General features: G+C 34.1%; 1 protein-coding gene across 1 annotated transcript in view; it reads right to left on the bottom strand.

Moving 5' to 3' along the window:
- COL24A1 (collagen type XXIV alpha 1 chain) overlaps positions 1 to 24,124 on the bottom strand; it is a 369,727-nt gene that overhangs the window by 222,799 nt on the left and 122,804 nt on the right. The window contains exons 15-19 of the mRNA XM_027873950.1: positions 21,477 to 21,521; positions 15,556 to 15,609; positions 15,427 to 15,471; positions 15,063 to 15,116; positions 14,594 to 14,647 (exon numbers count right to left, since the gene is read on the bottom strand). Of these exons, the coding sequence (XP_027729751.1) occupies positions 14,594 to 14,647; positions 15,063 to 15,116; positions 15,427 to 15,471; positions 15,556 to 15,609; positions 21,477 to 21,521 (252 nt within the window). The remainder of the gene's footprint in view (positions 1 to 14,593; positions 14,648 to 15,062; positions 15,117 to 15,426; positions 15,472 to 15,555; positions 15,610 to 21,476; positions 21,522 to 24,124) is intronic.

Here is a 24,124-nt window from a genome sequence, read left to right as displayed (position 1 = left end):
CTTCTTCCAACAATGTGTCTACATCTCAAATGTAAATCTCATACAAGATTTCATAAAAGATGCAACAGTAAAGACAACTTTTTTTTGCCACTGTCCTGATGATGAATATCAATCGAGACATAGAACAGGGAGACATGCTCACCAAAGGTGTTTGCTACTGTCATGGAAGAGTTCCAGTGCAGAGTCCAAGTTGAAGAGGGATTCCCTAAAATGGTGGAGTCCTCCAGATGCTCTTGTTTGCAGATGACCTTGTGCTGATTGCATCAACTCTCAGAGCCTCCTAAATGAGATATGTAGTTACTCAAGAGTTTGACCTAACTATACATAAAGGAAAAAGTAAGTGGAAGAAGAATTCTGATTATCCAAAGTATGGTATGCGGGAAGATGGACAACCTGAAGCTGTGATCCATCTGTACATATACATGGGATAGGAACTGCAAATGGACCATGAACTGGGTCCAGAATTGAATAAGAAGAGAATGGCTTGCCTTGGGGAAATTGCATAGGTCTTTTAAGAATCCCAACTTCTCCCTGAAATAAAATGTTTCCCCTCCTCACTCCTGCCTCTTGGCTTCCCTAACTTCCTTCAAAATTCAGTTCAAATACTATCTTCTGCAGAGGCCTGTCCCATCCCTCTTCCTGCCTACCTACTGGTTGCCTTCCTTATGACATTATGTTCTTATACCCATACATACATATCACACTATCATACCATCTATCTATCTTTATGAATTTTATTTTTTCCCTTTTATCTACTACCAAATTAAAAAACAAAAACAAAAACAAAAGAGAGAAGGATAAGACTATTGTAGCAAATATGCATAGTCAAGAAAAACTAACTTCTGCATTGGCCATATCTAGAAATATATGGCTCATTCCTCATCTTATCTTTCACCTCTCCATGAGAAGACAGGTAATAAGCTTGGTCCTCTGGAATTGGGGTAGATTATTTAGATCAGAATTCTTAAATCTTTCAAAGTTGTTTATCTTTTCAATTGTTCAACTGGCTCTGCTCCCTTCACTGTGTATCAGTTCATACAAATCCTTCTGGATTTTTCTAAAACTATCATTTCTTATGGCAAAATTTAATTTCATTATATTAGTATGCCATAATTTGTTCATCCATTTCTAGTTCTTTGCAAGTGTACAAAGAGATGCTATAATTACTTCTGTCCATATGGGTCCTTTTACTCTTTATTTGATTTCTTTGGGGTACAGGCCTAGTAGAAGTATGTACAGTTTAGTCACTTTTGGGGCATAGTCTCAAATTGCTTTCCAGAATGGCTGGATCAATATAGGCTCCACCAGTGATGTATTCATGTAGTTATTTTTCTGTAGCTCCTTCAACAATTAATTTAACCAATTAAAATGCTTTAATTTGCTTTCTATAACTGTTAGCGATTTGGAGAATTTTTCCATATGGGTAATGATAGCCTGGATTTCCTTCTTTAAAAATCACATCTTCATATCATTTGATAATTTATTAATTCAGGAATGGCTCTTATTCTTAGAAGTTTGAATGAGTTCCTTAAGGAAATGAGACCTTTTGTAAGAGAAATTTGCTGCAAAATTACCCCTAATTGTTTCCATTCTTAGTTGCATTGGTTTTATTCATGAAAAAAAACCTTAATTTTATGAGTAATAAAAACTGTCAATTTTGTTCTCTGTTATCCTCTTTATACCTTGCTTGGTCATGAACTCTTCCACATTCATAGATTTGAAAGGTAATTTTTTCCTTGATCCTCTTTTTTTTTTTTTAATGACGTGATCTTTTATGGCTAAATAATGTCAAGTCAATAAGTCAGTAAGCATTTATTAAGTACTTACTATGTGCCAGGACCATGCTAAGCACTGGGAAGATAAATAGAAGCAAAAAGAATGACAGTCCCTTCCCTCAAACAACTTTCATTCTAACGGGAGAAGACAACTCATACAAGGAAGCTGAAGGAAATGGGAAGAAGGCAGGGGTATGCTAGAGCCAATTCATACCAGCTTGCAAGGCTCAATTCTTAACTTTTCATTGTGTGCATTTAGACCTTAGAAACTAGCAAAAGCTACAAATCAGGAATTGCTTCATTGTTTCATACATTGCCTAGACTTAAAGTGTTGGAGAAATTGTTACTGATGCAGGTTAAACTTAAAAGAGATTAATGTGTGCATTCCCCCCCCCCCCCCCCCAGAAAACAAGTTTTTTTTTTTTTTTTTTTTTAACATTTTCCAGCATAACCCATGGCAGAAGATAACCTTGCTTGGGGGATGGCAGAAATAGAAGTCTGTAGAGTAAGGAGCAGGGTCAAAAAGGAATAAAGGAGTGAATGTGGCTGGTCTGGCCTTCCTTAAAATGGAGGTTCTGGGAGGAACAGACCAATCAGAGTAAGGGGCCATAGGACAGAGGGATTTTCCAGGGTGAGAATGCTTCTAGGGAATGATGGAGAAAAACATCCAGAGAATCAGCAGTGGGAATCCAGAGAAGAATGGAGGATGCCACACTATATGGTGTGAAGTGTTCATTTATATCTAATGTCTGCCAGACTGCTTTTCATTTTTTCCAGCACTTTTTTTTGTCAAATAGTGAGTCTTTACCCCTAGTAAGAAATGGGGTAAGCTCAGGTCTTTAGTTATGTTGAACAGTAGATTATGAGGTTGATTTCATTCTATATGTTGAATACCTATTCTGTTCCAATGATCCATTCCGCCCCCCCCCCAGTATCAAATCATGATTAATTCTTTGTAGTGTAGTTTGAGATCTGCTTTTGCTAGGCTCGTTTCCCTTCCATTAAAAAAATGTTTCCCTTGAAATTCTTGAACTTTTATTACTCCATATGAATTTAATTATTTTTTCTAGCTCTACAAAATACTCCTTTGGTAATTTGATTGGTGTGGCACTGAATAAGTAAATTAATTTAGGTAGGTTTGCTATTTTTATTATATTGGCACAGTCTACCCATGAACAATTAATGTCTCCAATTATTGAGGTCAGTCTTTATTTCCCTGGACAGTATTTTACAATCATACTCATATTATTTCCATACGTCTTGGTAGGTAGTCTCACAAGTATTTTATTCATTTTGTAGTTATTGTAAATGGAATTTCCTCTTTATATCTCTTCCTGTTGCTTTTTGTTGGTTATGCTTAATAATGGCCAATGACTTATATGGATTTATTTTATATCCTGAAATTTCACTGAATTTATTAATTTCAGTATATTTTAATTCATTCTTTAGTTTTCTCTGAGTAAATAGTCACATTATCTGCAAAATATAATAATTTTATTTATTTTTTACCTATGTTTATTCCTTCAAATCATTTTTTATTTTCTTTTTGCTATAGCTAGCATTTCTAGTGCTTTATAAGATATTAGTGGTGATGATGGATATCCTTGCTTTACTTAATCTCAATGGAAAGATTTCTAGTTTATTACAATTACATACATATTATATTAAGCAAAAGTCTATCAATTTTTATGTTTTTAATGTTCTTTTAAAAATATAAATGGGCATAGTATTTTGTTTTAAAAGTTTTTTTCTGCATCTATGAACATACTCACAAGATTTCTGTTCTTTTTCTTATTAGGTTTTATTTTATTTATAGTTTTCCTAATACAGAATCAAACCTGAATTCCTGGCATAAATCCAGTCTAGTTATGACCTTTTAGATGTGGTGCTATAAACCACTTTACTAATCTTTCATGGATGCTTAGTAGACATCTTAAACTAATATGTCCCAAATGGAACTCATTATCTACCCCCCCAACTTCCTTTTACTCTAGAAGGCAACATCATCCTCTCAGTCCTTAAAGCTTACAACCTAATAAACTATTCTTTGAATGTTTGATAGAATTAATTTGTAAATTCATTTGTTACTGTTTTTTTTTCCTATAAGAGATTATTTATGGCCTTTTCAATTTTTTCCTGCAGTTGTGGATTATTTGAATTTTTAAATTCTTATACTGCTAGTCCGGGCACTTGATATTTTTTTATGAATATGCACTTTCCTTCAGTTGTATTGGCATGTAGCTGGGCAAAACTGTTTCTAGTAACTTCCTCTGCTTCTTCTTCATTTGTTTTGAATTCTCATTTTTCATTTTTGGTGCTAATAATGTGGTTTTTCTACTTTCTTATTAATCAAATTAGCTAATAGTTTATCTATGTATTCCCCCCAAAATCAGTTCCTAGTCTTATTTATTAATTCAATGATGTCTTTTGCATTCATTAGTATTAATATATTCTTTGATTTTTGGAATTTTTGTGGGGAGTTTAATTAAGGTTTTAAAATTTGTTGGTTTTCTAGTTGTCATATACCCAATTCATTAATCTATTCCTTCTCTCTTTTTTTCAGTGGGGACATTTGACAATTTTACGTTTTCCTATAAAGGCTCCTTTGGCTGTATCCTACAAATTTGTTATTTTCTCATAATTTTCTTTGATAAAAATCACCTGTTTTTTACGATTTGTTCTTTAACATACCATTTTCTTAGGATTAAGTCATTTAGTCTCTAATTTTAATGCTTTCTTCAACTGCTCTTTACTGAATATAATTTCTATTGCATTGTGGTAAAGAAAGGCTGTGTCTAATATTTCTTCTTACCTTATCTATTAATATTCTTTTGTTTCTAAGGTTTTTATACAATTAAGTGTGAATTTTTGTAAATGTACTGTGCAGTGCTGAATATATGTATGTATGTGTGTAGATTAAGGGCCTGTAAGCAGAAAAAAAAAGAATTGTAATGCAATAGAGGATTTCTAAGCAGTCTTAAAAGGCCAGAACTAAGTAGATGTTTTGAAATGCAAATGCATGCACCAAGAGAAACATGGGAAAATCAGACATATTTATTTGATTGAAAGAGAATATGTGTGGATAAACTGTTTACATGTTAATAGAGATAAGACATAATTGATTTCTCTGAACTCTAATATCTTTAAGAGTCATAAAGAAGTTAAAATGCTGGCAGATCTATGAATGGTTTTGCTTTGTCTTCAATAGAATACCAAAATGGGAGGAAAAGGGGACAATGCTGGGGAGGAAAGGCAGAATAACCAGGATGATATCACTATTGTATAATAGAAGTGCATAAGACGAAGACCATATGCTTAAACATTCAAACACACACAAATTTTCCTCTATAAATATATTACACTCAATAGGGAAGTAGTAGGAGAAAGAAATGGGGTGGGGTTAGAGTGAAATATGAGAAAGGGCAGGATCAGTAAGGGAATGGTCAGAAACCAAACAAACTTGAATATTGTGGGTACAAATGTAAAGAGAGGATAAAAGGAAGAAAGATTAAGAACACAGGATGAAGAATAGGGTAAAAGAAAAGAATAAATGCAGCATAGAAGCAACTGGCTTTTTCACAGGTGAGATCACAAGTTTCAGTTAAATGACTTCTCTTCTACCGCATCCTTTTTTTTTGTGAAGGGGAATGTGAGAGAAAAAAAGAGGACAAATTACAAGAATACATACAGGATGAAGGGAAACACACAATTAACAATCACGATTGTGAATGAGATTAACTCATCCATAAAACAGAAGAGAATGGTCAAATGATTTAGAAGTCAGAATCTCACAATATATTGTTTGCAAGAAATACACTTGAAACCCAAAGATTTTTATACAGTTAGAATGAAGTGCTATTCCAAAATATATTAGGCTTCAGCTGAACTTAAAAAAAAAGGGAGGGTAGCAGTCATGAATTCAAATAAGGCTACAGTAAATACAGGTAAGGTAAAAAGAGATAAGCAGAGAAATTGAATTTTACTTATAGACAACATATATAATAAAAATCAACAATTAGTACATTTGTGCCTAATGTAAACATCCAAATATTTAAAGTAAAATTTCATTAAGCTGAAGGGAAAATTGGAAAGTAAAATTATAATAATGGGGTACTTTAATGTACCTCCTTTTAGAATTAGACAAATCTAATAAAAAATAAATAAGAAAAAAGCTAAAGACTTTGTTAACATTTAAGAAAAAATAGAGATGATTGATCTGTAATGATTACTGAATAGGAATACAAAGGAATTTATATACCTCTCAGATGTATATGACACCCTTACAAAAATTGAACATGAATTGGGGGCATAAGGACCTCACCCAAAAAATGTAAAAAAGGAGACTTACTAAATACAGCATTCATTGATAGTAATAATGTAAGAAAAATTCAATTCAATATTCAATAAATGGCCCTAAAAGAATCAAAAAGTAATTGGACACTGAACATCATAATTATAAAGAATTGATGAGTCAAAGAGCAAATTGTAGCAACAATAAAAAATTAATCAAATAAAATGATGATGAGACAACAGATCAGATTTATGAGATGCAACTCAAACAGTTCTTAGAGAAAATTTGTATTTAATCCTTTTGCCAACAAAAGAAAGAAGAAAACAAATTGGACATTTGATTAAATAGCTAGCTTCTTAGATTAAAAAGTGATTTGAAAATGCAATTATTCCTATCAGAAATGAAAAAGAAAGATGTATTTAAAATGGAAGAAGTAGAGGAAATTATAAAATGTTTTTGTCCAGTTATATCCTAATAAAATTGTAGAGGAAAGAGATGAATACTTACAAAACTTTTGGTCCAGCTATATCATTACTAGGTTTATGCCCCTAATTAGCTCAAAGAAAAGAGAAAAATGCTCTATATGTACAAAAATATTTATAGTAGCTTTTTTTAGAACTGGAAACTAAAGAGGTGCCCATTTATTAGGTAATAGCTGAACAAATTATGGCATATGGATGCAATGGAATATTATTTATAATATGAAAGATGAAATGAATGGTTTCAGAGAAACTGAGGAACTCCTATTAGGGGTGGGGAACCTGTGACCGAGGCCACATGTGGTTCTCTAGGTCCTCAAGTGCAGCCCTTTGACTGAGTCCAAATTTTACTGAACAAATCCTTTTATTAAGGGGATTTGTTCTGTGAAGTTTGGCCTTCAGGATGCAGGTTCCCCATCCCTGTAGAAGAACTGATGCAGAGTGATGTGAGCAGGCTCAGAAGAACAATTTTTAGAAAAACAATCTAAAAAAATATGAGAACTTTGATCAATGCAATGTTCAGATATGCTGACTGATGAAGCATGCTACCCACTACATGAGAGAGATGAGATAAACTCAAAATTCAGAAAAAGAAATACATTTTTGGACATGATAATGTGAGAATTTATTTTGATTAACTACGTATATTTGTTACAAGGGATTTTTTTTTACTATTTTTTCCAGAAAGAAGGGTAGGACGGTGAGCATGAATAACAACAGAGTGTGGAAAAAAAGCCAAATAGGGTCACTGAGATATTTTTTAATGCAGAAAAGAGAACAGGAGGGAGGCTACACAGAAGTACATAAAAACACGTAAGCATTGAAAGCCATGGATTGAAATTACATAATTAAAAAGAAAAGCAAGCTAGACATAATTAAGTTCTTTAGTTTCAGGTACAATCTTCTTTTTTTCCCCTGTTCTAATATGTATATGGAAATGCCCATTTTATTGGTGTTTATTAAGTTCAAAATAAAAAAAATAATTGAAATTTGAAAAGAGAGATAATATGAGGAAGGCACTCAGTGTGCTTATGGAAAGAAAATAATGAGAATCTCCTAGGCTAGTGAAGCATGAATTTGTTTTAGTCTTCATTTTTTGGAAGAAATAACCAAATATCTTAATCGCAGATTTCTTGAAGTGTTGTCATATATGATCATTTCTATTTCACATCTAATCACTACTTATTCCCATGTCTATAATTATGAAAAAATACCACCTTCCATTTTCCTTTAATTTCTGTATGATGTAACTATTTATGAATAAATTATTCATTCATCTGGAATTTATTGTAGTATAAGGCATAAAATCCTGACCAAGACCGATTTTTCCACCACATCGCTATCAGTTTTCCTAGCATCCTTTGTCAAATAGAATCTCCTCCATAGTAGCTTAAGTTTTTAGGTTTTTCTAACATTAGATTACTATTCATATTTTCCCTAGGTCTTTCTTATTTAGTGTATTCCACTGATCTTTTAATTTTTGAATCCAGAAACATATAGTATTGATAATTGTTACTTTGTATTATAGTTTGCGATCTGGTTTCAAAACCCTGGAATGTAGCAAGCACTTAGTAAATGTTGTTGCCCTATTGCTTCCTTTGTTCTCTCATTATATATCTTGATATTATTGATCACTTCCAAATTGGTTTTTAAAAATTATTTTATTTCACATAGCATTCCTCTGTAATTATTTTTTTGCATTAAACATAGAGTAATTTGAGTAGTATTATTTTTTAGTATATTAGTATAACCTCTCCATGAGCAGTAAAGGTCTCCATTTCTTTGGGTCTTCTTTTATTTCTGTTAAAAATAATTGTTTTCTATTTATGTATATATACATTTTGCCTGTCTCTTGATATGTTAATTCCTATATATTTAGTACATTTTGTTTTTTAATTTTTAAAATCTCCAATCTCCTCCTTAAGGATTTTGTTAGCAATATACAGATGGGCTGTTGCCACCCCCCCCCCCCGCTGATTTTATTCTGTAACCTATCAGAATTTATTGAAGCTGTAAATTATCTTGATTAATTTTTCATTCATTGTTTCACAGGCAAAAATTTCTCTATCTGAACACAAAATGTTGCTTTATTTAAACAATGAATGAAAAAATAATCAAAATAATTGGCTATGTTTCTTCTTTCAAATTTTTTTCCTTTTTTTCTTGATTTATCTAGAATTTCTTCAGGTGGGTGGCACAGTGAATAGAGCACTGACTTTGTAGTCAGGAATTCTGTTGCTGTTGTTGAATGACTTGCCCAAGGTCATACAGCTAATAAGTGTCTGAGGCTGGATTTGAACTCAGGGAGATATTTATAGCAGCTCTTTTTGTGATGGCTAAGAATTGGAAATCAAAGGGATGCTCATCCATTAGGGAATGCCTAAACAACCTGTGGTGTATGATTGTAATGGAATATTATTGTGTTATAAGAAATGACAAACAGGATGGTTTCAGAAAAACCTGGAAAGACTTACATGAACTGATGCAAAGCAAAGCCATGAAAATGATATACACAACAACTACAAAAATGTAACTTAAAAGAACAACCACAAAACAGTAAGAAATAAATGAAGTAAAATTTTCAAGAAGAAGCTTGGCCCCAAAGAAGAGATATGAAAATATATCTTTCCCCATTCCTTTTTACAGGTGGGGAGGGATGCACACAGGTATGGAACATTGTATATATTATTATAATTTTAAATGATTGATCAATTTTGCTGATTTCCCTCTTCTTTTTTAAATCCTTTGTTATTAGGAATGACTTTCTGGGAGAGGGAGGGAGGGATACAGGGGAAAATTTAGGTGATATAAAAACAAAAGGTATCAATAAAATTGTTTTAAAAGAACCTACATATGCAAGGCTTTGTGTTAGGTACTGAAAAATAATTATAGTCTTTGTTTCCCATTCAATAATCATTCAAGTTCTATCATATATAACTTTTGTAGCATTCCGATTAGATCCTTTCCCTCCTCCTCCTCCATCTTTCTGAAACAGTATGAAAGTCTTCAAAAGACAAAATGAAATGACCAACAATTCTTGTCTTCTGATCTAGTTCTTAAAATTCATTTAGCTTTTCCCTTATTGATTTAATGTTATGATGTTTGAAGCAAATATTTACTATTAATATTGTTTCATTATCTATGATGTCTTTAACATTGTTTCTCTTGATTGTATTGCAACATATTTACTGCTGCCTCATCTAAGATGATGATAGAAACAATCTCTCCCTTCATTTTAACTATTAGTCTCTATTTTGCTTGTGTTTCTTATAAACAGAAAATTATTGAGGTTTAATTTCTAATCCTTTCTTCTACTTTCTTAAATTTTTATGGGTGAATTCATCCTATTTACGTTAAATGATTATGATTAAGTTGTTTTTGTTTACTTGCTTGTTTGTTGGACCCATCATTTCTGAGAGTTGAGAAGTCCTCATGAGGACACTCCCTGTATAAATGTGGATTGGTATCTGTTTTACAATATAGTCTTAGGAAATTGCTTGGGACACTGAGATTAAATAACTTGCTCCAGGTTACACAGTCAATATATGTCAAATGTGGGACTTGAATCCAGGTTTTTCTTAGCTTTAAGGATAGCTTTCTATCTCATGATATTTCATAGTATGGCATATTATAATTTTTCTTTCTTTTTTATTGTTTGGAGTAGCCATTTGCAAGCCTCATTGAATTTTCTTTCTATATGATCTTCTTCCTAGGCTTATGTAATATTTTCTCTTTGAAATCATGTTGTAGTTTTACAATAACATTTCTTGGTGAGTTGAATCAAGGGCTCCTTTCTGGTGATGTACTATGCATTACTTTAAGTTCCATTTTGCCATTTAGTTCCAATAGTTCCAAGCAATTTTCTTTTATGATTTCCTTGTAATAATGATATTAATATTTTACCTTCTGATTTTTTTTGGAATTCAATGATTCTTAGATGATTTATCAGATTCCTGTCTTCTTGTTTGATTATTTTTACTATAGATACACTACATGGTCTCCCAATATTGCTACTTTTTGATATTTCTTTAATATTTCTAGTTATATCATTGATTGTTGAATAATTTTCCCTCAGTTTTTAGGCTCTCAATTTCTTTGCTAAGTTTGTCTAGCTTCTGCTCCAAACCATAAAGTTTCCTCTCAAGTTTTTCATTATGAGCTCTGATTTAATTTACTATGAAAGGGTCACAAAGTGATAGATCTAGAGGTGGAAGGGAACACAGAGGCCACCTACAACAGCATCATTTTGCAAATTAGGAAACAGAAGCCATGGGAAGTTAAATTATTTGTCCACGGTCACCCAGGTAGTGTCACAGGTGAGACTTGAACACTCATACTCTGACTTAAGAGTCATTGCTTTCCCCACTTCATTAAGATGCCTTTTAAAATTATTTTATTAAACCTTCCAATCACTCCTAGGGGTCTTGTGGTCTTTCCATTCTGCTTTCAGGAGAACTAGTTGTAATCATTTAAAAATAACTTTTCTGGAATTTTCTCTTGGCATTCTCTTGCTTTATAGTACTTCTTCACTGTATGAGTATTTTGGTTGTTTTTGGTTTTTTTGTTTATCTCTTTAGTTTCTCTAGTGTTTTTCCTTCCAGTGGTGCTTTTTTCCCTATCCAACTTTTGTAGTTTATTTTTCATTTTTAGTTTATTTGGATCATTATTAGATGTTTTGAGGTAATGAAAGAGTTGAGAGTAAGCAAAATCTCTCATTAATCCATGATTCCTGAAGTCCCTTCTGATTTAATCTAAAATGGACACATTTGTGAGAAAACATCTTTTGAAGATACTGAAATATTCAATATACACACATGGCAGAAACTAAGTACACAACTGTTCACATAAACATATTATCCTAAGGCTGGAAGAATCACTGAAGAGTATAGTCTAATCTTCTGCCTTAAGGAAATAATAATTCTTAAGTATTCCATGGGGATAATTTCCATTATTTTTAAAAATTCCAGAGAAAGAAATTCCAGAGGCTCCCTCCTTAACCTTTAAAAATATATAACAAACCTCAATATCAAGAAATTCTTCCTTACTAAGCAAGAATCTACACATTACAGATTAGGCCCATTTGGAAATAACATCATTAACAGCAGGATTGTGAACAATAACAAAAAAATGGGAGAGATATAAAATAGTAAAGATATCCGTATGACTTTGGTGGTCTACCAATGATGGTAAACAAATGTTTTGGGGAAGTGATAAGTTACTCGGTTATGTGCGGGAGTTAGTTTCTTATTGTGAGAACTGCTCTTTCTGAACAAAATATTATTCAAACAGGTGTTTGAAGGTAATGTTTCCAGACAAAATCACCTTCTAATTTATTGTTACTGGGTCACAAATAAATGTTGAAAAAATTATACAGAACAAAGATGTTTGGGACTAAGTCCTGATTTATGCTCCTATAATAGCACAGGTTTTAAGGTAGGATATTAAAGAGGGGACAAGAAATAGATTACTTCATCAAACCTTATCTTTCCTCTACAGTATCATATTGAATAATAGTACTAAGGGGGAAGAAAATAATAGCCACAAATCTAGAAAGGCTCTTAGAGATCATTTAGTTCAACCAATAAATCAATAAACATTTATTAAGCACTCACTAAGGGAATGAAAAGGCAAAAGTGGAACAGCTCTTGCTCTCAAGAGCTTATGTTCTACTGAACATTCAGCTTGCTCATTTTACAAATGACAATAAATCCAGGAAAAGTTAGGTGATTTTGCCAGAGATCCCCACATATCTGGGACCAGAAGCTAGGTATCTCCTGACATTCAGTCCAATGATCTTTCACTATCATCTGCTGCTAACTAAGATGATTTAGATTAAACAGTACAAAACAATATGAACATATTTGCTTCGTGTACATATGACTTGAATAAGCAATTGTGTCAAAAGACCTTAACAGAGTATCATGCAATCTCCCACTCCTGGAATGCATTCCTTCTGCATTTCCACCTTGAAGACTCCTTCCATTCCTTCAAGATTTAGCTCAGTGAAGCCTCCCTTGAGAGTACTCTTTTGCAGATTTTCCTTGACCACTTTCTCTAGAGTTCTCCTTGGTTCCCATCAAATTACCCTACATTGTATGTATGTAACATGTCATATTTTACTAAATCATATGTAAACTCCTTGAAGGTAGGGACTGTATCTCCTTCATAGTAGGCACTTTATAAATATTTGTTGAGTTCAACTAATAGTACTTATCACTTGTTTGGTTTAAATAGTGTTTTGCATCTTCTCTGCCCTCACTCTTTGCAAACAATGGTGAAATAATTATTTAAAAACCTGAAAAATCCTCACCTTGAATATCATTATAGAAAATAAGAGCAAGCTCCTACTTCAATTTCCAGAAGTTCCTACTATGTTGGCCAACTAAAAATTGGAAAATATTCTTGTGAACCTGAGTTTCACAAATCTTTTGTTGGTTTATTATGGTTCCATGAGTTTCACCCTCTTAATTGATGATGAATTGCTATTGGTATAGTCTCTTTAAGTTTCATAAAGCATTTACATACTTTATCCCATTTGAGCCTTACAACAAAACCACAGATCATTATCCCCATTTTATGGATGAAGAAATTAACATTCAAAGAGTCATTTGTTCCTGGTCACAAAGCTACTATTAACAGAAGAATTTAAAACCAGATCTCCCTGATTCCAAGTCCAGAGTGCTATTATTCAGTATTCCATAGGATTTACCAAAAGTTAATGGGTAAACTACTTTGATGCCACACAAACAGGCAAAGCTATCAAGATTGACATATGATCCCTAAAGATGAGAGTTCTTTCCAAAGGCTGACAGGAAATGTCTTATTGTCTTTTGGGATAGTTCAACCATAGAAGATGCCTTTGAAATATAATTTCAGGAAGCTGCATGGGATGGGATAAAATCAAGGATTTCTAAAAAGCTAATATTCTATAGCCTGCGTCCTTGACCTAATGTTGCCATCATGGCTTTATAAAATGAAACATGTGTAAATTTTTCAGGAGAGGGGAAAGAGCTGTTTCTCTAGAGGGCTTAGGAGAACCACATGCTGTGTTTGTATGAATTGTAGAGCTAGCAATAACTTTGATTTTTTAACAGTTTTGGCTTTGCAAAATGATTTCATTAAAAGTATACGAGGTAACTTAACCCTTCTCAGAAATACAAGGATCTAAGACATCTCCAAAGGCCTCATGATGGAAAATGCTATCCACAAAGAAGAAAGAACTATGGAGTTTGAATGCAGATTGAAGCATACTATTTGCTATTTTTTTCTTCTGTTGTGTTTTGTTTCCTCTTTCTGGTGGTTCCTCCTATTGGTTCTAATTCTTACTTACGACATCACTAATGTGAAAATATGTTTATTAGGAATGTATATGTATAGCCTATATCAGATTGTGCACTGTCTTGGGGAGGGAGGGGGAGAAAAATTTAAAACTCAAAAGCTTATGGAAGTGATTATTGATAAATCAAAATAAATTAATAAAAAAGTGTATGAGGTAGATGGGTGAATTAATCATATTCTGTTTATTAATTGTGGTTCTGTGTTTGTGGTAATGTGTTGTCTTAGATAAAAGATCTTTCTCTTTTCAGCAATGAATGTTCAGGAACTATAGAAAGAAAGAAAGTAGCGCCCCTTGGCAGAAGAGTTAGCATGGCATGGTATCTCTCTTGAGGACTTTTTCCTTAATCTGTCAGTTACTTGGAAAAATAAAAATCATTATTTAAGATATTGTCTATTTTCGGGTTTGAAAACATATGATTCAAATTAAACACTTCTTGTAATATGTCATCTAGGGGAATACCACAACCCTCCAAAGTCTTTAGGGTTCATAGAAATTTGGCTTTTGCCTAGACTAAAAGGGATTGGAGACCAATAGTCTGTGGAATGTGAGCTAAGTACTGTAGTAGCTGAGCCCTGAAACTGAGGATAGGAAAGGCAGGACCAGTGAGTTTGAAACCTTCTCATAGCCACTAAGACTAACAAGTATTTAACTTCATGCTATGACTTGCACTGATACAATCAGAAAGAGCAAAGTAAAAGTTCAAACCTACAGAAGGTCCTGGCTTTCCTCTCATCCCTGGTGGTCCTGGCAAACCAAGAGCTCCCTAGAAGAAAACAGCAATTCAGGAAAGAGAGCAATCATCGCACCACAAAAGGCAGCTACAGCCTTATTTGTGAGTGACACATACAAAATGTATCACAGCATACGGAACATTTGAGATACGTTTCAACAAGGCAATTTAAATCACATTGCTTTTTCATTCAGATGTTGTCATACACTAAAACAAAATGGTATAAAAATATCTGGGGTCAAAAGAAGATTAGAAAAACAAAAAATTCAGGCTTACAACATCTTAATAATTTTTATAAACTAGTGAATTTGTTGTCCAAATCATGTAAGGGCTTTGTTTACTGATAAACCTAATGAAAGGTACATATTATGCCTTTTTAAAAAATATTTCCATATTATATTTCACTAGCTTTTGTCAATTTATGTAGAAATTATTCCACAAAAATTACCTTGTCTCCAGGATACCCCGGTTCTCCTGGCTCTCCTACAATGCCTTGTTCACCCTAAACAACATGGTATTATACACAGGCAGACACTGAATTTAAAATAATGGATTTGCAAAGACAACAGTATTATAAGAACAAAAATATCAATTCAACTGAACCACATGCGAATCTTTCTCTGATCCACATAGTACTGAAAAGCATCCATAAGCAAGATCGAAATATGACTGAGGGTTTAAGTGAAGGCAAGTAAATGGAAAAGCTATTTGAAAAACATTTTTTGAAGGTAAAAGCAGTAAAAAAAATTTTAAAAAAGTAAAATTTAAGAGAAAATGAATGATCTCTATTTTAATGGAAATATTTAGATCACCTTATCACCTTTGATTCCAGGTTGCCCCATATTCCCTGGAAGACCCTAGGGGGAAAAATATTTTCACTGTCACTCTTGCAATCATAAATCAGTCAAAGAGGGATATCACTTAAACAATCAAAACCATACCATGGGCCCAGGAATCCCAGAAGGTCCACTTGCTCCCACGGGGCCAACAGCACCCTGCAAGGCAGTTTAAAAAATGAGTCCTATTAAGAATCCAGGAAGATTATAAAGAGTATATGGTTCAATGAACACTTGGCTTTGGTCAAATTAATTTACACTTTGTTCCCTCAGACATTCTAGCTGAGGTGGTAGTGACAGGGGCAGTGCATTTGGAATCTGGATATCTAGGTTCAAATCCTTATTCCACTGCTACCTCTGTGACCTTGAAAACACAGCAAATATTTCTGGGCCTCAGCCATCTAGTCTAGAATGTAGGTGAATGCATAACATTCCTTCCAGCTTGAAGATCTGCAATCCTCTTGGTCTGCCCAAATCCTACCTGTCCATGCAAATCCTCCATGAAGCCTTTCTGGGCTGTCTTAGACCATAATCAATTTTTATTTCTTCTAATCTCCCATAATGTTTCCTGTTACTATCCCTCATTTGGTAATTTAATTATATGCACTGCCCTGTGACATTTCTATAATCCTCTGAGTTATGATTTGACTTTTCTAGAATCATTGAGCCATATTATAAGTTACCATATGTGATTCCTTCTTGAATCTCTTAGTTCCCTGAACAATAAATATTTATTGATTCGATTTAATCCTAGTATTTTATTATGCCATTGGAAAATCAAACATATGAGGATGATCCAGCTTCAAAGTTGGATTCAGTAAGGAAAAAAATTCTCTGTTGGACCTTTTTCATTGTTCTAACATAAAATTCTTCACCACTAATGTTCTCCATACTTCTATATCTCTGTATGAGCTTCCAGATGCTTTGTGAAATTGATATAAAGAGCCTATTACTTATTTCCTGGTATTCTAAACCTTAGTTGGATGGGGATCTCTCTTTCAGGTTTGATATCTATTTGTTCTACTCAAATTTAAGTGGAGGATTTTGCCTAGATTTCTCCTGTTCCTCCAGTCACTTTTTACCCTGTGATATTCTTACATATTTACTATGATTCCTTACAGACAGAGACTGGGTCTTTTTTTTTTTTAATCTCTATATCCCTAACAAGAGAGGTAGGGTAGCAGAGTGGATAGTGAGCCAGGTTTGAAGCCAAGAAGACCTAAGTTCAACCATCACCTCTGACAGATAGTGGCTATGTAACTTTGGACGAGAGCCTTAAACTCAAGGTGCTTTAGGCAACAGAGTAAGACTCAGTTGCAGAGAATTTGCTGGCTTGCATTGGTAGACAAAGTTTTTTCATTCAGAAGTAGCCAGATTGGGGCAGCTGGGGGGGTGCAGTGGATAGAGCACTGGTCCTGCTATCAGAAGGACCTGAGTTCAAATATGATTTCAGACGCTTACTAGCTGTGTGACCCTGGGCAAATCACAACCGTGACTGCCTCAAAAAACCAAATCAGGAACAAGAAACAAAAACATAAGTAGCCTGATTCAATTAAATTACCCATTAAATTATAGGTCCAGGGCTTAGAATCTTGAACATAGTAGGTTTTTTTAATGAATGTTTATTGAAGTGATGGTACTTTAACCAAGGCCAAAATAGATAGGCCAATATGAGTGTCCCTTTTCTACTGAATGTTATCTCTACCATCACTTTTTACAAAAGGAAAAAAACCCAACTATTAAAGATGCCTTTTGGAATAGAATATTTTATTTTTTAAAAGTTTCTGTTTTACTTCCCAATATAATAGGGTAATTCCAGCAATCTATAATTGCATAAAACAACATTTAAGAATGGAAAATTTGACAGAGAAATTGAGGAATACTATGCTTGAGACAGCTTTGTTTCTGTAAGTCCTAATTTGAAGTAAAACTAAGATAGTTTCCAACATGTTTAATCCTGAAATACACATGACAGTGGGAAGGAAAAGAGTAATACTTTCCAGCTTGTTAAAATAGATACGTTATGCTAATACATCATTACTTGTGCATCCAAAAATTTGTCAATTGGAAGTTTGTATTCTCAAAATTACAGTAGCAAGTTTATTCAGAGTTCAAGATGTTCAAAAACTAACATCCATAAAACACAATGAGCTGAAAGAATATTATGAGAAGTCTTTGAAAATTATAAAGCTAAAAGAAGTATGGAAAAGAAGTCCACATATGTGTATATGTATGCATAGACACATGTGAACATATATGTGTATATATATATGTGTATTTTAGAGAAATATATGGATATAGCGGAGGTATATACACATATCTATATACATCTAGAGAAAGATCTATAGAGACCTCAGTAGGCCACATCTTTCTCTCTCTAGTTGCATATGGATACGTGTGTATATGTGTGAACCTCTGCTTTATCTAAAGATCTCTCACTACACACATATACACATATATATGCGTATGTGTTTAATATACCAGCTAATAATACATACACGTGCGTATGTGCATATGCACATATAATACACATACACACACATATAGGCTTCTCTTCCATATCTTTTGTAGCAGAGGTATGCACACACAAGCATTCTGAGCACTGTGTCTTGTTTGCAGAATAAGGGGACCAGGGTCACTCGATCAAAGAGCATATGACAGGGAGTAAAGAAGACTGAAAAAGTAGTTAAGTATGTGGGGATGGGTTTCTGTGACTTAGTGCTGGTCATCCTCCTTGGTTGGAATGCATTCACTTTTGCCTCATAGGAACCATTGCTACAAGACTCAGTTCAAGCACCGCCTTCAACATAAAGCCTTTTTGGATTCCCCCAAAAGCTAGTGCCCTCCTAAACTTCCTCATACTTATTTCGCATTTGATTTTTCCAGTAGTAGGTGCACCCACAGGTCACTGAACAAGGATCTCATCTTTAGAGTACCAACAGTCAAGTTATACATAGCACTGAGGGAGCATTTTGCATTTTTTTGTTAGCTCCGTGGGTTACCATGGACAAAGCATTCATCAGCAAGTGGTCAGCCTGGTGGCGATGGGCTTCTCTGCACTTAGCCGGGCTGATCTTTCAGCAGAAGATTCTGCCCATTGCTCTGACCAAAACCTTCTCAGCATGCTAGAACCTTCTAGACCTTGTAACCCACTGACATAGCCTTCTAGAACTCAGGTTCTCATCCATTCTAAGATGAATAATTGGAATAGGTCTTTGTAGAGAATCCTGTGCTATTTACCCAGTGAGAGCTGAAGATAACTGAAGAGTAAACCTCAGCATAACACACTGTCTCTCTCTTTCTATGTATACACACATATATAGAGATATATACACATATGCTATATTGCTTTATTATATATATATATGTGCATGTGTGTGTATGTATGTATGAATTTTCCACTACTACAAATTGGGGAAGTATTTTAAAACAAAACATAGGATGGATGAGGTTAAGAAAGACCAGGGCAGCTAGGTGGCACAGTGGAGAGAGCACAGGCCCTGGAGTCAGGAGGACCTGAGTTCAAATCCAGTCTCAGACCAAACACTTGACACTCACTAGCTGTGTGACTCTAGGCAAATTACTTAACCCCAATAGCCTCATCAAAAAAAAAAAAGACAAATTAGACCATTTAAATTACTTAAAATTAATAATAGCTGACATTTATATAAATATTTGCAATGAGCTTTATAGATAAATATTATCTCATTTGGGCCTCACAAAAAAAACTTACGAGACAGGTAGGTGCTATAATTATTATCATCTCCATTTTATACACAAAGAAACCAAAGCCTTATATGAAGTAATGCAGAATGAAGAAAGCATAATGAAAAGACCAATATGTGCCCTGAGCAAAACAATATAGACAAAACATCAAAAGATGCTAACTTCAGGTTGGTGGCACTGGATGGAGTACTGCAGTCAGGAATATCCATGTTCAGACTTGGCCTCAGATACTTACTAGCCACGTGACCCTGTTCCCTTCTCTGTAAAATGGGATATAATAATAACATCTATCTCCCAGGGTTGTTGTGAAGATTAAATGAGATAATATCTGTAAATCACTTTACAAATCCTACTGCACTATAAAACTGCTAGCTATTATTATTAAACTCAAATCAAAGGCAGCAGACAATATCGGTATGAAATAATTAAGATTAAAGTATGCATCGATCAGTTCTTGTTGCTGTGACTAATCAGCAAATTACAAAAGTGGAAATTGTATGAACTATTGGTCATGATAAGCACATTTTGCTTTAATTTGGGGAATACTTTTGGAGTGACTCATTTGAACATGTATGTGGCAGTGTCTCTTATTTAAAAATAAAGTATATCAATAAAAATTAAAAATCTGTGGAACCTGAATTAATCAGATTTTCCTTTAGATCTAAATCTATTGCCATTTCCACCAAGTAGTTATTGATAAGGGTGAAGACGTGTATAAGAGTTTTGGGGGAGAGTATTTAAACTTCCCAATATTGCATTCTAGAGAAATGTTTGCTGTCCTCAGTAAAAGGAATATGTTTAGATTTACGTGAAGAGAATCCCTGAATAGATTTATCATCTCCACAAGAAATATGTGAACTTATATTGGATGTTAGGTTCTTGAGGCCCACAGACTTGGTCATTTTTTATCTTTGTACCTTGAGCATAACTCATACGTAACAGTCACGTAAAAATGTCAATTGAAGTCCATTGAATTGATTTCTAACTTCACTAGAAACCCCATCCTTTTGTGGACTAGTACTATTTGACCCAGGGATGGTCAAAGGTGTTTCTGTAGTGCTTCAAGTAAACACAAAGAAAAAAAACACTGTATATAAAATTAAAGAAGAGATGGAATCGTATAAATATTTGTCAATTATATTATAGATAATGAATTATGTATTAATGTTAAAATTAGTGTTATGGCCCTTTGGTGGATGATATAAGTGAATTCTGGCTCCTATCCTTGCTTAGGTTGGATACCACTGAATAATTATTGTTTCAATTTCTTCCAGTCTGCACAATCTCATTTCCTATTTCTTGTGCAGAGAAGGTCTGTTTGTCACAGTCCATCCAGGCTACTATGGCCAGCAAGCAGCTAAGAGCTTGGTTCAGGATCTGATCAGGAAGCACATTTGACATCAAGATGGAAGGAAACACAAATGAGAAATATCAAGGAAGGAGATGAACATGAATGTTCAGCAGGTTCAATCTGTGGGGTTTCACTCAGAATCAGTCTATAAATGAAAAGGGTGGGGCTTGGGGAGTGGAATTCAGGTTCAACATTCTCAGAAAGGATTAGACAAGGATTACCAACCAATTAGCTGTCAGGGTTAAAAAGATACAATAAATTCAAGGGAATGGGATGAAGTCCATTGAATGTGCAAACAACACAGTGATACTCTATACAAGATCACCCCTTCACCCATGAAGAGCTTATGAGTATTAGATGGAGCAGACACTGTCTACCTCCACCCAATGAGTTTCAAAAACAAAATAAAGGACCTTATGTTTGTTTTTGGTGGGTTTGGAGGTTTATAAATATTGATCACTCTTTAGTAAGTTTTATGGAAATCCATAACTATATATACTCATATATTGAGCTTAAATAAAAACATGTATTCCATTAGATTATAGCCCATGTCTCATTTAAGAATAGGGATTTTATTGGTATAATGGACTCCCAGGTGAGGGCACTCCTTTTTCCACCCCAATCTGGCATATTCCCTTCAACTGAGTCTTAGAGAGTATATTTAGAGTACTGAGAAGTTAAGGGACTTGTTTAGGGTCACAAAGCCCACACGTGTCAGAGGCACGACTTTGACCCATGTCTTCCTGGCTGAAAAGTTGGCTCTCTTTCTCAATTAAAAAATGTTTAAAAATAAATTTGAGCAAGGTTGATACTAAGTAATGAGATTAAAAATTCTCATTTTGAAGATTAACTTCTAAATACTTATGTGTCATTATATCAAATCTATATCAGGCAATGATTTTTAAAAAAAAATTTAAAAGATGAAAAAAAATCAATAAATTGTACTCACCCTAAGTCCAGGAAATCCAGGAGGGCCAATGCCACCAACAAAACCCTTTAAAATGATATTCATAGAAATGAATTAAATATAATTCTATTATAGCTTACAGAAGGCTAATTTTTTTTTTAACACAAATGCTATTAAAAAAGGGAAAAGATCTAAGGATAATTCTATTTTTAAAAATCATGTTCTATTCTAGCTAAACTTCCTGCCTCTTGACACTGGTACCCAACCTCGTGTTATTTATACAAACTATAATTATCTAAGTCGGAAGATAGTTGCTCTAAACAAGATCTTGTTACTAAAGTCTCTGCACTTGCTGAGCTATCTTTTGGTGGTAGTGATAATGGTTATAGTTATTTTATAGTCCCCAAACTGGCTTTTTACCCCATCATCTTGGATAGCACCATTTTATCCAGAGCAGTGGGGACTCATTACCTCTTTGCTCATGGAACCTAAGCCTCTCAATATAGCCCCAAACTGCATTAGCTCTTTGGGTTTCCACATCTCATTGCTTATTCAGACAACTGTCTGAATGCCTCTATACTAGTGATGTCAATTTTCTAAATCCAAGTATAAGACTTTAGAGTTATGACTATTAAGTTAAGTTTTTTAGAGTTATTGTAATGTTCTTATTTATCAAGATCTCTTTTGATCCTTGCTGTCATCCAGTGTGTTAGCTATCCCTCCCAACTTTGTATTATCTACAAATCTGATAATCTGCCATCTAGTCACTTATGCAAGTCACTGATAGGTTTGAGTGAAGAGCGTGGGGCATTCCATTAGAAGCCTTCTTTCAAGTTATTATGGAACCACTGATCACTACCCTCTGAATCTGGTCACTTAAAAAGTTCTTAATACATCTATATTATAAATTAGCCCACTTTTTTCCATCCTTTCCACTAGAAAAGCATGAAATATTTTATCATGTACTTTGCTAAAACCTAGGTAAATCATGTCTAATGCAATCTAATCATTACCAGTTTAGTAAGTGTCTAAAAGTAAATAAAGTTATCCTGGAAGAGTGTTTTTTTTCTTTAAAAATTTTTTATTATTTATTAGAAAATCAGCCACAAACACATGTATTACTTGCTATGAAGTCCTACTAGCTCCTTGTGATTAACACTTCTTTTTCTAGATGTTTGCTAACCACCTCTTCAACAACTCATTCTTTGATTTTGCTAGAAATTAAAGTCAAACTCCTGTAAGCAAAAAGACTAGTTAAATGAAATGGGTAGTGTGGTAAGGGATAAAAATGGGGGGTAGGCACTAGAACAGGAAGTAATAGCTAGAGAGTAGAGAGGAAGATGTTTTCACTGGCTGTCCCTCATACACAGAAAACTCCCTCCTCATCTTGGCCTCCTCATGGCTTCCCTGGCTTCCTTCAAATCCCACCTAAAATCTCACCTTCCACAAGAAGCATTTCCTGGCTCTCCTTAATTCTGGTGCCTTCCCTGTGTTGATTATTTCCAATTTATCCTGCATATAGCTTTTCTTCTACATTGTTATTTGCATATTGTCTCCCACATTAGATTGTAAGCTTCTTGAGGCAGGGATAATCTTTTGCCTCTTTTTGTATCCCTAGAGTTTAGTGCAGTGCCTGGCACATAGTAGGCACTTAATAAATATTGATCAAGTATTTGCAAAAAAAAAAAAAGAAATTAAAGTCAAACTCATTGGCATTATAATTGTTTGCTTTTGTGTCTTCCAATTTTCTTTCTTTGGCCGTTTTTCCTCGTAAAATTTTAGTCTATGGGATCCTACCGATCCTTCTCCTGAACTCTTTGGAATCTGTTTTCCCAGAAATCTAGGGAGCTTATCAGACTATGCCCAGCTTGCCTTGCTTTCTCTGCTCCCAGTTTAAGATAGAGTGTTCATTTGCCTCTAAGTTTCACGTACTTTCCTCTGGCAGCCTTGCTTCTTTTTGGTGAAAATCAGATTTAAAAGTTCCTCCCTCTTGAAGCATGAAATCATCATTAAGGGGAATCAAGGAATTATTAATTGCTCTGCTTTTGGCAAAAGAAGCATTACAGCTGATGTTAGGATTACTGAAGTCCTCCCTCACTACTTCATCATGTTTTTTGTCAGGCGTGCGATATTTCTGGAACTACTTCCTCTTTCTGTTCATCTGGTCTGTAGCATACCCTAATGACAAATTTGCTTCTGTTTCTCCCTTCATTAATCATTGCCCAAATGTTCTCCAGTAGACTTTCCCTTCTTTTTCCTGGATTTCCTTATCTATCTCCATAAAACACATTCTTTCTCCACCTCCTCCCTTTTACCTATTGCATTTCTTCTGAATAAGGCATACCCATCCAGAACCATACTTCATCCATGGCTTTCATCCCACAAGTCTCAAGATAAAATTAACCTCTTTACATTAGGACCTTTAATTACTTTGGCTTGTTGCTAAACTATGGGCATTTGTGTATGGATATTTGAGGCCGTGAGTTTTATTGTTGTGATCTCCCTCCTAAAAGTAACTCACTCCCATTCAGAACTACACATAGCATTTAGGTCTTCCCTTTATTTTCTCTTTCATCTTTATGTTTTATGTATATGTATATTTATATTTATGTATATCATTTGTGTTAATTTCTTATTTTACCTATTATGCTCCACTAGGACACCTTTTTCCCTCATAGAAGAACTAGTAC

The sequence above is a fragment of the Vombatus ursinus genome, unplaced genomic scaffold (assembly GCF_900497805.2).
Source record: "Vombatus ursinus unplaced genomic scaffold, bare-nosed wombat genome assembly UNPS02014803.1, whole genome shotgun sequence".
NCBI classification, from domain to species: Eukaryota; Metazoa; Chordata; class Mammalia; order Diprotodontia; family Vombatidae; genus Vombatus; species Vombatus ursinus.
Note: the sequence above shows the minus strand (reverse complement) of the source record. Positions and strands in the feature narration are given on the sequence as shown.